The sequence below is a fragment of the Heptranchias perlo genome, unplaced genomic scaffold (genome assembly GCF_035084215.1).
Source record: "Heptranchias perlo isolate sHepPer1 unplaced genomic scaffold, sHepPer1.hap1 HAP1_SCAFFOLD_549, whole genome shotgun sequence".
NCBI lineage: Eukaryota > Metazoa > Chordata > Chondrichthyes > Hexanchiformes > Hexanchidae > Heptranchias > Heptranchias perlo.
The window spans coordinates 17,787-30,859 of NW_027139569.1; the positions used below are offsets into that span (position 1 = coordinate 17,787).

At 44.0% G+C, this 13,073-nt stretch overlaps 1 protein-coding gene across 1 annotated transcript; it reads left to right on the forward strand.

The window, feature by feature from the left end:
* The first annotated feature begins 3,280 nt into the window (after positions 1-3,280).
* LOC137315435 (protein SYS1 homolog) lies at positions 3,281-9,787 on the forward strand. The gene is made up of 3 exons (XM_067980116.1): positions 3,281-3,610; positions 6,221-6,288; positions 8,610-9,787. Exons 1-3 carry the CDS (start codon positions 3,449-3,451, stop codon positions 8,848-8,850), a joined length of 471 nt encoding a protein of 156 aa, XP_067836217.1. The 5' UTR covers positions 3,281-3,448; the 3' UTR covers positions 8,851-9,787.
* Positions 9,788-13,073: the final 3,286 nt, after the last annotated feature.

Genomic DNA, 13,073 nt, shown 5'->3' on the forward strand with positions numbered 1-13,073 from the left:
TAGCTCCCTAAACCTCTCTGCCTCTCTATCTTTCTCTCCTTTTAAGAAGCTGCTTAAAACCTACCTGTTTGACTAAGTTTTTGGTCACCTGTCCTAATAGCTCCTATGTGGCTTGGTGTCAAATTTTGTTTGCTAATGCACCTGTGAAGTGCCTTGGGATGTTTTACTGTGGTAAAAGTGCTATATAAATACAAGTTGTGTGGATCACAGTTTTGCATTAAAAGTCCCAAAGGTAGATGAATGCTTGTATCTGATAAACCTCTTGCCTTACTAATGGCTTATATATAGTTAGTATTTCCTAGATTCTTTTCAGTTTTGAAATGCATTCCTGCTGCTTTCCCAAATTGCATCTATTGCCTGTACCTTAGATGTTCAGTTTACTGATGGCCTATCTAAGCCAAACCAGAAATGGATGCATGACTCCATTAAAAATTGAATTATTCACCTTACACTGATGCTATGCTTGTGTCTGGCACTTGATACAAGATTGTTTGAGGGAGAAAGCATTGAGATCGATCGAATCGTCCTCCAGTTTGGAGACAGTTTCAGGTTTCATTGGGTCTGCACCAATAAACATGCGCTGCAAATGTTTATTAATTTTCATGTTGCAGTTGAATTTCCAACCAGTCAATCTATTAATCGAGCAAGTGCAAAAGAAAATTATTGTAGAATCAATAAATACTAATGTGTTCACCTGAGCATAGAAACCACCTAGAAGCAAAGCTTGAGCAGTTTTAACTGCTGTCTGAACCCAGAGTGTGCATTACTGTGTTGAGATTGCCCCGGGATGTCTTTTTTTTGCATGGATTGTATGTGAAGGAGAGCTTGTTTACACTAAAGACATCAACAGGGTATCTTATTGAGACGTTCAAGATCTTTAAGTGTATCGACAAGTTGAACGCTGAGAAACTGTTTACAATGGCCCCAGGAATAACAGAGGGGCATCGGGTAAAGCTTGACAGAGGGAAGATTTATTTCACACAGGCTGGTTCATGCTCGGAATAAAAGAAAAACTTGCATTTATATAGCGCCTTTCACGATCCTGGGAAGTGCCAAAGTGCTTTACAGCCAATGAAGTATTTTTGAAGTGTAGTCACTGTTGTAATGTAGGAAATGTGGCAGCCAATTTGCGCACAGCAAGATCCCACAAACAGCAATGTGATAATGACCATCTGTTTTAGTGGTTTGAGGGATAAATAATGGCCAGGACAATGGGGAGAATTCCCCAATTCTTCAAAATAGTGCCATAGGATCTTTTACGTCCACCTGAGAGGGCAGATGGAGCCTCGGTTTAAAGTTTCATCTGAAAGACGGAACCTCTGACAGTGCAGTATTCCCTAAGTACTGCACTGGAGTGTCAGTCTAGATTTGTCCTGAGAATGGATTGCCCAGGGAGATAATCAAGGCTGATAACATCTGTAATTTTAAGAGGGACATGTATTTGGCAAAGAAAATCGATTTGAATGATGTAGATATTGAACTCTAGAGCTGGCCAGATGGACTGAAATGATCTTTTTTGGGTCTGTATATTCCTACCACTTAGTCAATTCCAGTTCTAGTGTGCTACACTGGTGCGCGTGATGATATTTGCACTGCACAGTTGAAGACTGAGTAAGTAGGTTTAGCGAGAACTTCCCGGCAGCCCGCAGGTTCCAGTGGCCAATATCAAGGGGCTCAGACATTGTCTACAGTGAAATGTTGATGTCCATGCTTTGTATTTGACATCGAAACACCAAAGAACTGGCTGAATCTTTTATTGCATCCTTTTTAAGGCTTGGCATGCAATCGGGTAATGTGTATATATACTACATATTTGTACTGCCTTGATCTGCGAGAAAGTCAGGACAGGTGGAAGAGGATGTGTGGATACCGGGGGTAATTAAATTAAAAACGCAGAGGGATAGTGGGGAAAAGGAGCTTTATAACAGTTGCTTCTAGAGAGGTGGACACATCTGTCATTCAAAATTAGGCCAGTTCTTTCCTCCTTCAGCTATTCACCAAACCCTAGTTATTTGAGGATTCTTCAATGGCTTGGAGCTACCATCTAAAGTTCTAGTGTAATCAGGGTGCAGGGTTGGAAGTTTGTTTGTTGTAAAATTCGCATCACCCCCACCCCCCAAATTCCTTTCTCCAATTTCCCTGAAAGATGGAGGTGAATGCCATTACTTGTAATCTGTGGGGTGCATTTAATTTCTCTGGTGGTTCCACGTTATGCTGGTATGAGAATGTGTGTAGTTTGTAATGGAGCCCTGTAGATAGCGAATTCTGGTATGCACCTGGCATTGTAAGCTGGGTATGACCCCTGTCCCATGCTACTGTGGAGCTGAACATTAAACATTTTGTTCCAATTCCTGATTTCTGGATGAAAAATTCACTCCAGTATTTTCCTCTGCTTCATAGCCCCCGTCAATTCATATTTCCACCTTTTCAAAAAGTATTTAATAGATTTTCCCTCAGTAATGTACAGCTGCATATCTCTCTGCTCCTGGTTTACTTTGTTAAATAATTTGCTTTACGTAGTCTCAATCCATAAACACTGACCTTTGATGTAAAGACACTTCTTTGAAGTGATTTAGCTGCAAATTGTAGCCAGCATTTAAAATAAGAGTAAATAAGAAAAATATTTGACCTCATCTGGATTACTGTGTTCAGTTATGGACACTGCACCTCCAGGAAGGATATATTGGCATTGGAGGGAGTACAGTGCAGATTCACCAGAATTATACCAGGGCTTAAAGCATTAAATTCAGAGGACAGGTTACATAAACTTGGCTTGTATTCCATTGAGTTTAGAAGGTTGAGGGATGATCTGATTGAGGTATTTAAAATGATAAAGGGACTCGATAGGGTGGATACACAGAAACTATTTCTTCTGGTGGGAGAATCAAGAACAAGGAGACACAATTTTAAAATTAGAGCTAGGCTATTTAGGAGAGAAATCTGAAACTCTTTCCCCCCCCCCCCCCCCCCCGCCCCCCAAAAAAAGGCTGTGGATGCTGAAATTTTCAAGACTGAGATATAGATTTTTGTTAGGTAATGGTATCAAGGGATATGGAGTTGAGGTACAGATCGGCCATGATCTAATTGAATGGCGGAGCAGGCTCGAGACACTGAATGGCCTCATCCTGTTCCTGTGTTGCTTCAGATTGATGCAAGTTTATGCTCTTTATACAGAAATTCTTTGCTAATTTTTTTTCTCCAATTTTTCTCTCCAGAAAGCTATGTCTATCATACTGGGACATGAATGATGTGGCAATGTCATCTGAAAGCATTTTTTTTTTACTTTCTTAGGTGTTCTAAGCGCATCCTCTGTTCCAGACTCTGGGGCCCTGCTGCTTCGGATCTTTCTCTCAGCACTTTACCTCCGCCAGCGTCATGCTTCCGACAACTAAAGACTGAGAGCAGTTGCTCCTCGCTGCTGGTTGCCATTGTGAAGGGAGCCGTGGGAATGGCCGGGCATTTCCGCAGCTACGTGTGGGACCCCATTCTCATCGTATCTCAGATTGTCTTGATGCAGTGCATCTACTACAGTTTCCTGGGCATTTGGTTGGCTGTGGTGGACAGCCTGGTGCAGAACAGCCGCTCGCTCGATCAAGTGTTTAGTTATGAGGTAAAAAAATGAAAGTTTTGATGAAGTCCACTCCTTTTCCTCGCAGCAGCCTCTTCAAAAAAGAAATCCTTCCTCCATGCAGTTTGAAACACGGTGGATCTATCCTATTTTCTGGGGAGGGAGCAAAATAAAACCACCTGTGGATAAGATGTTCATTGTATATGAAGCTATTCACTGTTCAGATGTTTTTGGCTGTAATCATGTGTGCACAGAGGCTTGACACAAGCCCTATGTAACTTGTGCCAAATTCATTTTTCCAGTAACTTGGAAATGTTAGTGATTTTGTGGGCAGGCGAGGGGGGTCTCTGTATGCATTCTGGGATTGTCCCGGGTGGCAGCATGGGTTCCAGATATTGGGAAACAAATATGGAATTTCACACTAGTTATAGAATGGTTACAGCACAAAAGAAGGCCTTTTGGCCCATCAAGCATGTTCCGACTCTTTGTAAGAGCCGTCCAGTTAGTCCTATTCCTCTACTCTTTCCCCGTAGCCCTGCAAATTTTTTCCTTTCAAGTATTTATCTAATTCCTTTTTGAAAGTCACAATTGAATGTTTCCACTGCCTTCTAAGCAGCACATTCCAGATCATAACTAATCGCTGCGTAAATGTTAGACACACTGTGTCAGATTGCTTCCTGATACGTGTTCTGTTGGGTTCATCAAAATGGTCAGTTGGAACCTCCTGTAAATAGTAAAACTGCACAAGTTCAGCACTAATGGAATAATGGGTGTTTTGTTTCCCTTTCTGATAGGGGAGGGATGGTGGAGATTGTAATGGAAAGTGTTGCTGTGGCAAAAATGGCCCATAGAGGTAGGGATGTCCTCTGTCTGGTTTTGGACCCGATACAGTGTTTCCTTTAGTGGACTGTCTGGTTATTTCCAAAACGTAAGCAGACTCTAACATTTATAGTTTAAAATAGAAGTCCACTTTCCCCGATTTCTATTTCTCATGATGTGGAGAAATTACTAACATGTGCTATAAGGCTTTCAATGAATCTTCATTACCAGTAAAGCAAACACCGGAACTTGAGGTGTTATCCCTCCCCTGCCACCTTTCTTGCACTTTGCCACGGGTGACAACTGTACCATGGGGAATAGATATCATAATGGAATATGCAAGACCGTAAGTGAGTACCGAGCAGCCATTCATTCTGGGATGTGGCGGGGGGGGGGTTGCAATATAATCCATAAAGTCACATTACAGAGATCAGCTAGTCTACAACATTTGAGAACCTCCATTATACTTCAAACGATCAAAAGTTTTTTAAAGAAAGGTAGTTATTTCATGGGCTTTTTCCCCCCTAAACTGCAAACTTACTAGAACGTTCCAATTTACGTATTTCTCCTACCAAACAGCAATTTCACCTTGGCCTGTACTAACCTACAGCAATTAAACTTGTGGCTTTAGAGAGACAAACCCGCTTAAACCTGGCTCCACCTAAGCAGCAGTATAACACATCACACGTGTGTGGAGTATAAGATTCCTGCCATTATAATACAACCACTAGCAAAGCCACTAGTGTTCAAAAAAATATTTACAACTTTTTACAGGCTTTCACCAAAATCAAAAACGGAATGTGCTGGAAACACACAGGCCGGTCAGTGTCTGTAAAGAGAAAAGCTTCAATATCCCCATTATGCTTTACTGAAATCCCAGTGACAGTGTTGTAACATATGGGAACAATGTCACTGAAGGATTCAAAGTGAATTGTTCATTTGAATTTCCATTTAAAAATCTACATTTAAGTGGAGTATCTGTAGACTTGGTGATATCTGTCTTCCCTTGTTCCTGCATTTTCTAATTCAAAACTGCTGAGCAAGAGCAGCAAAGGAACTAATCTCCCCCTGCACTGGAAGCCCTGCTTACCAGATTTTATTTTTATCACCATTTTGTCATTCAGCCTTTGCCCTGTAATTAGTTTTTCCCAGCCCAGATTAGTCTGCACCATTACGTTCAGTGATGCAGTGTATATACCAGGAGTGCAGTGTGTTATGGGCACTGGAGCCAGGGAGGGGGTAGAATGTGTGTCAGTCTGCTGGGGAAGAAGTACAGTGTGTATTCACATTGCAGTGTAAGTTAATTACTTCAACCTGCCCTGCACTATCAGAGTCCCCTTCCCTATTGTTCTCTCCCTCCACCCCACCGCCCCCCCCACCAAACCCTCGGCTCATACTTGCTTAAAAACTGTTTAATCTTCAACTACTTCCAGTTATGGCGAAGGGTCATCGACCTGAAACGTTAACTCTGTTTCTTTCTTCACAGATACTGCCTAATTTGCTAAGTATTTCCAGCATTTTCTGTTTATATTTAAGTTAGTTACTTGCCAGTCCAGATGTAGTAATGTTTCTTTTCAGACAAATCACAGACTTCACCCACCACCCAACACCCCCCCCCCCCCCCAAATCTTTCTAAATTCAAATAATCTTTTGCAACACAGCTGATGTGTTCTGTGGTAAACCTTGTAACCAGCATCAAAATCGGATTGTAGGACTGAATTGCAATATACTGCCTACTTGTGTTGTGTTGTTAAGCATCTAGATAGAGGCTTGGATGTGATGTCCTTGTTTTCATTCTCTGTTTATACTAACACTGATTTGTTTGTGCTTTAGGTGCTGGGATTTTCCACAGCTCAGGGGAGGTTGTCGATGATGGCATTTGTCCTCAATTCACTCACCTGGTAAGTACATACACAGATTAGAAGTGTGGAGAGAGAATAACAGACCGCATAACAATGTATATGGAATGTTGCAGTGAAAGTTTTGGAAGTAACCTGTTAAAGTAATCTAGAAAGTATTGATTGAAGGACATTATTTGAAAGTCTAAATTTTATCTGCCTCTCCAACTGATCCTTCTCTTCCCCCACCCCTTTCATATTTCATTACTGGTTCCTCTGGTGGATGGTGACAGGCATTAACACTCAACTCTCTTTCCCATCAGTTTTCTCTCCTCCTGTTCCAAGTGCTGAGTCATCAGTGGTACAATTCCCCAGACATAGACAGCCCTCCAATACCTTAGCCAAGTGGCCATTCTTCACGTGAGCAGTTTGGTGGATGTCAGCAGGTTATTCAACCACGAAGGGCAACACAGCCAAGCCTGAACCTGTCCTTGCCTGACATCCGTACACCTGCAGATGCCGGCAGTTGCACATTTTAACGGGTGTGCACCTGGTGAAACTAACCCAGTGACTGCCCGTTGGTAGCCACACATGCTTAATTCTGGTAAATTGAACTGGAGCATGATGCTTTCTTAGTTATGTTGTAGCTGAGAAGATACTGATTCTCACGGCTGTTGTGCTGTACCTGGGCATGTACTTTGTTAAGGCAAACGTGCTTAGCAACAGAAAAATACAAATTAGCATTTTTGGTTGTTTGCCTAAAAGAGTGCAGTGTAGGTGTCCATGTACTGCAGTGTTTGCATGATAGTCCCACTCCGGAGACTTGAACATATAATCTAGGCTGGCACTTCAATGCAGCACGAAGTGAATGCTGCAATGTCAGGGGTGCCATCTTTTGGATGAAATGTTTAACCGAGGTCCTGTCTGCCCTCAGGTGGACGTAAAAGATCCCACAGCACTATTTCGAAGAGGAGCAGAGGAGGTCTCCCTGGTGTCCCGGCCAATATTGATCCCTCAACAAACACCCCTAAAACAAATTATATGGTCATTTATCTCATTGCTGTTTGTGGGACCTTGCTGTGCGCAAATTACAGCAGTGACTACACTTCAAAAGTACTTCATTGGCTGTGAAGTGCTTTGGAACGGCCTGAAGTCGTGAAAGGAGCTATATAAATGCAAGTCTTCTATTTACCTCTGTACATATGCCTTCTAGTGACCAGATGATGTAGAGTGCAGGTGACCATGTACTGCAGTGTTTGCATGATATTTACAGACTGTACATGTCCCTCCTTGTGAAGAGAACCACATCTGGCTGGTTAATTGCTAGCAAATCCAGCCAAAAACAGAACAAGTATTTTTGCCAAACTAGCTAATTTCTGCTTTACTCCTGTGCTCTTGTACTGTTCACCTTGTAAAATATAGAAATAGGTGCAATTAAAAGGTCAGGAAGGTACTATGATATGAAAGCAATGCCATGATGGAGGGGTGGCTTTCTAGGTTGTAACACCCTGAGACTCTTAAGAGCTAAACAAAGGGGACAGATCGGTATTTGGAGTGGTCAAAAACTGACCTTTCACCTCTGACCCCTGGGTTTGAAACCAGCCCAGAGTGATGGAAAGAAAGTTTGTTTTTTTCCCTTTTCTGACTGTAGGAATCCTGTACGAAGTGAGTTTGGCCAGTGTCAACCTGGTTTCTAGTGAGTGTAAACGACCCACAACACACAGACCATAATTTGACACTAAGTTGGCAGTCTGTCAGAGCGCCCATAAGGATGACTGGCAAATGATACACTGGTGGAATAGAGAGAGATTATTCGCAGCTGGGAGTACTTGTTGGAGACGGTGGGTGCCTGCGATGGAAAGTGCTCCATTCCTTAGACTTGAAGAGCATAAAAGCCTAGCAAAGGAACAAGAGGAAAGACTTGCATTTATATAGCACCTTTCATGACCTCAATGTCCCAAAACACTTTACAGCCAATGAAATACTTTTGAAGTGTAGTCACTATTGTAGGAAATGCGGCAGCCAATTTGCACACAAACAGCAATGTGATAATGACCAGATAATCTGTTTTAGTGATGTTGGTTGAGGGATAAATATCGGCTAGGATACTGGGGAGCACTCCCCTGCTTTGAATAGTGCCCTGGGATCACTTGCGTCCACCCTAGAGGGAAGGTAGACAGGGCCTCGGTTTAATGTCACATTTGAAACGACTGTACTTCCGACAGTACAGCACTCCCTCAGTACTGCACTGGAGTGTCCGTCTCGTATTTTTTTGGTGCTCAAGTATCTGGAGTGGGAAAATTCTAAAGAATATTAGTCGGGGAGTGGAGCAGTCTGTTGTGTGTTAATGGCACATCTAACTACCTTTTCCTTTTTACTTCCAGTGCGCTTGGATTGTGGTATTTTATCCGAAGAGGGAAGCAGTGTTTGGATTTTACTGTGACCGTCCATATCTTCCACTTTGTAGGCTGCTGGATCTACAACTTGCACTTTCCCACAGCGCTGAGCTGGTGGCTGGTGAACATTGTGTGCATTGCACTGATGGCCGTGATAGGGGAGTATCTATGCATGCGGACAGAGCTGAGGGCCATCCCCGTGAACACTGGGCCCAAATCCAACCTGTGAACCATGGTGCAGACCCACATGCCTCTTGAGCGCTCGCACCTCTGATTTGTCTGATCGCGAATGAAACTGCCCTGATGACCAGTGTTAAAACAGATTGTAATGTTAACTCTTTTATTTCATTGTTGGCACGAGCTTTACTTTTGTGCACAGGATACAAAGACGTTTAATTTTTATTTTGGTCACCATATATAACAACCTGTTGCGTAAAGTGAAAATGGTTTGTGTACTGCATATTTTTTTTTAAAAAAGCCTTTCTAAGCATGTGTTCGAAATCTGGATCAGCTTTGGTGGGCAGTGCGTCAGGGGTTGGTGAGAGTTCACACCCAAGGGGTCCGTGTTTGTCGTTTTATACATAAGGCCGGACGTGGATTGAGAGATTTGTCTCCAGTCGGACTTGCTGGGAATATTGCAGATATCTGCTTTTAAATCTCATCGGCGACCTGTGGTGAGACCCACCCCCTCTCTCCTGAGTCATCTCACCTTTTCTTGTAACTGTTCCCAAATTTTCCACTTTTTTTTTCTAAAAAGTTTTAAATTTTAAATTTGGACAGAGAAGCTGTATGCACACTGAGCATCTATAAACTGGAAATCTCTGTCTTAAAACAATCCACTCAACACTTCGAACGATGAGGGATCTGGGCTAGTCATAAAACGAGACACCTGGGACCTGTTGTAACACTGGGTGTATCTGGCATTGCAGTTTCCTCCGATTGAGCGCCCTTGTTTTGATATTGAGATACATCTCCTGATTGGTGTAAAATAGTTTAGTAATGAACTGGTAAAAGCACTTTGAAACTAAAGGCTGGTCCTGGACTTGAGGGCTGACTTGTGGGCACAGTCCATGATCCTGGTGCCATGTTTTATTGGCATGGTATACAGCTTAATCTCTATTTTGTTTAAGAGTCACTGAGGAATAAATCTATTGCAGTACCTAAAATTTAAATGTTTTTAGTTCTTGATTCAAAACCAATTCAAATCGTTTCCATCGCAAGATCCTGAGCCCTGACACTTATTTTCTCTACACCCAAGTTTTCACCTCCCCTCAAGGTGATGACTCTTGATGGGGTTCAGTTTGACAATCAGGGTGTGCACAGCCTTGCTCCAGTATCTGAGCCACATTCATGAGCCTAGCCGGTGAGTGTTGAAGGGCTGTTCCGGGGATGTGCAGCCTGATCGCTGACGCAGTTAGTGAATAAATTGCTGACTAGTCCAACAGAATCATAGTTCCCTAAATTGGGGAATTACTCACATTTTAAAACACTTCCTGTTTGTTGCTGGACTTAGTTTTCATTTAATACACCCTTGCCTCTGAACCTGTGGAGGTCAGCATCCAACAGTGTTGTGACTTTTTTAAAAATCCAATTTAGAGTATTATCTTTGGGCTATAGCAGAGACTGCTAAATAATCTTTTAAACTTACTGTTTAAAACTAGGAGGAGCTCAGTTATGTCACGCCTCCTTCCTTCTTTCGGGACACCCTATACAATGAATTGCACTTTGGAGGGTAATCATTTAATATAAGGTAAAATTAACATTCAAGGAAATGTTTAGGGCTTTTTTAAAACTAGATGAGGGAATAGGATTATGGAGTAGCACTACTTGCACATGGTCATGGTGAAGAAGTGAATACGGTAAAGCAGAAAATAAATTTAGAGACAATAAGCTCAGACAAAAGTCAGGAACCATTGGGTGCCTTTACCTGACTGCTAGGAGCATTAGGAATAAAATACTGAATTGGAAACGGCAACAGGAATAGCCCATTCAGCTCCTCGAGCCTGTTCTGCCATTCAATTAGATCATGGAGGTTTCTGTACCTTAACTCCAATTTCCTGCCTTTTTTATTCGTTCATGGGATGTGGGCATCACTGGCGAGGCCAGCATTTATTGCCCATTCCTGATTGCCCTTGAGAAGGTGGTGGTGAGCCGCCGCCTTGAACTGCTGCAGTCCGTGCGGTGAAGGTTCTCCCACAGTGCTGTTAGGAAGGGAGTTCTAGGATTTTGACCCAGCGACGATGAAGGAACGGCGATATATTTCCAAGTCGTGATGGTGTGTGACTTGGAGGTGGTGGTGTTCCCATGTGCCTGCTGCTCTTGTCCTTCTAGGTGGTAGAGGTCGCGGGTTTGGGAGGTGCTGTCGAAGAAGCCTTGGCGAGTTGCTGCAGTGCATCCTGTGGATGGTACACACTGCAGCCACTGTGCGCCGGTGGTGAAGGGAGTGAATGTTTAGGGTGGTGGATGGGGTGCCAATCAAGCGGGCTGCTTTGTCCTGGATGGTGTCGAGCTTCATGAGTGTTGGAGCTGCACTCATCCAGGCAAGTGGAGAGTATTCCATCACACTCCTGACTTGTGCCTTGTAAATGGTGGAAAGGCTTTGGGGAGTCAGGAGGTGAGTCACTTGCCGCAGAATACCCAGCCTCTGACCTGCTGTTGTAGCCACAGAATTTATATGGCTGGTCCAGTTAAGTTTCTGGTCAATGGTGACCCCCAGGATGTTGATGGTGGGGGATACGGCGATGGTAATGCTGTTGAATGTCAAGGGAAGCTGGTTAGACTCTCTTGTTGGAGATGGTCATTGCCTGGCACTTGTCTGGCGCGAATGTTACTTGCCACTTATGAGCCCAAGCCTGGATGTTGTTCAGGTCTTGCTGCATGCGGGCTCAGACTGCTTCATTATTTGAGGGGTTGCGAATGGAACTGAACACTGCAATCATCAGCGAACATCCCCATTTCTGACCTTATGATGGAGGGAAGGTCATTGATGAAGCAGCTGAAGATGGTTGGGGCTTGGACACTGCCCTGAGGAACTCCTGCAGCAATGTCCTGGGGCTGAGATGATTGGTCTCCAATAACCACTACCATCTTCCTTTGTGTTAGGTATGACTCCAGCCACAAGAGAGTTTGCCCCCTGATTCCCATTGACTTCAATTTTTCTAGGGTTCCTTGGTGCCACACTCTGTTAAATGCTGCCTTGATGTCAAGGGCAGTCACTCTCACCTCACCTCTGGAATTCAGCTCTTTTTTTTGTCCATGTTTGGACCAAGGCTGTAATGAGGTCTGGAGCAGAGTGGTCCTGGCGGAACCCAAACTGAGCATCGGTGAGTAAGTGTCGCTTAATAGCACTGTCGACGACACCTTCCATCTCTTTGATGATTGGGAGTAGACTGATGGGGCGGTAATTGGCCGGATTGGATTTGTCCTTTTTGTGGACAGGACATACCTGGGCAATTTTCCACATTGTCGAGTAAATGCTAGTGTTGTAGCTGTACTGGAACAGCTTGGCTAGAGGCGCAGCTAGTTCAGGAGCACAGCCGGGATGTTGTGGCCCATAGCCTTTGCTCTATCCAGTGCACTCAGCCGGTTCTTGATATCACGTGGAGTAAATCGAATTGGCTGAAGACTGGCTTCTGTGATGGTGGGGATATCGGGAGGAGGCAGAGATGGATCATCCAATCAGCACTTCTGGCTGAAGATGGTTGCAAACGCTTCAGCCTTGTCTTTTGCACTCACGTGCTGGACTCCACCATCATTGAGGCTGGGGATGTTTACAGAGCCACCTCTTCCTCCCGTTAGTTGATTAATTGCCTGCCACCGTTCACGACTGGATGTGGCAGGACTACGTTGGCTGAGGAATCACTTCGCTCTGTCTATAGCATGTTGCTTCTGCTGTTCATGCATGTAGTCCTGAGTTGTAGCTTCACCAGGTTGGCACCTCATTTTTAGGTACGCCTGGTGCTGCTCCTGGCATGCTCTTCTACACTCCTCATTGAACCAGGGTTGATCCCCTGGCTTATTGGTAATGGTAGAGTGAGGAATATGCCGGTCCACGAGGTTACATATTGTGCTGGAATACAATTCTGCTGCTGCTGATGGCCCACAGCACCTCATGGAATGCCCAGTTTTGAGCTGCTAGATCTGTTCTGAATCTATCCCATTTAGCACGGAGGTAGTGCCACACAACACGTTGGATGGTATCCTCAGTGCGAAGACGGGACTTCGTCCCCACGAGGACTGTGTGGTGGTCACTCCTACCAATACTGTCATGGACAGATGCATTTGCAACAAGTAGATTGGTGAGGACAAGATCAAGTAAGTTTTTCCCTCGTGTTGGTTCGCTCACCACCTGCTGCAGGCCCAGTCTAGCAGCTATGTCCTTCAGGACTTGGCCAGCTCGGTCAGTAGTGGTGCTACCGAGCCACTCTTGGTGATGGACGTTGAAGTCCCCCA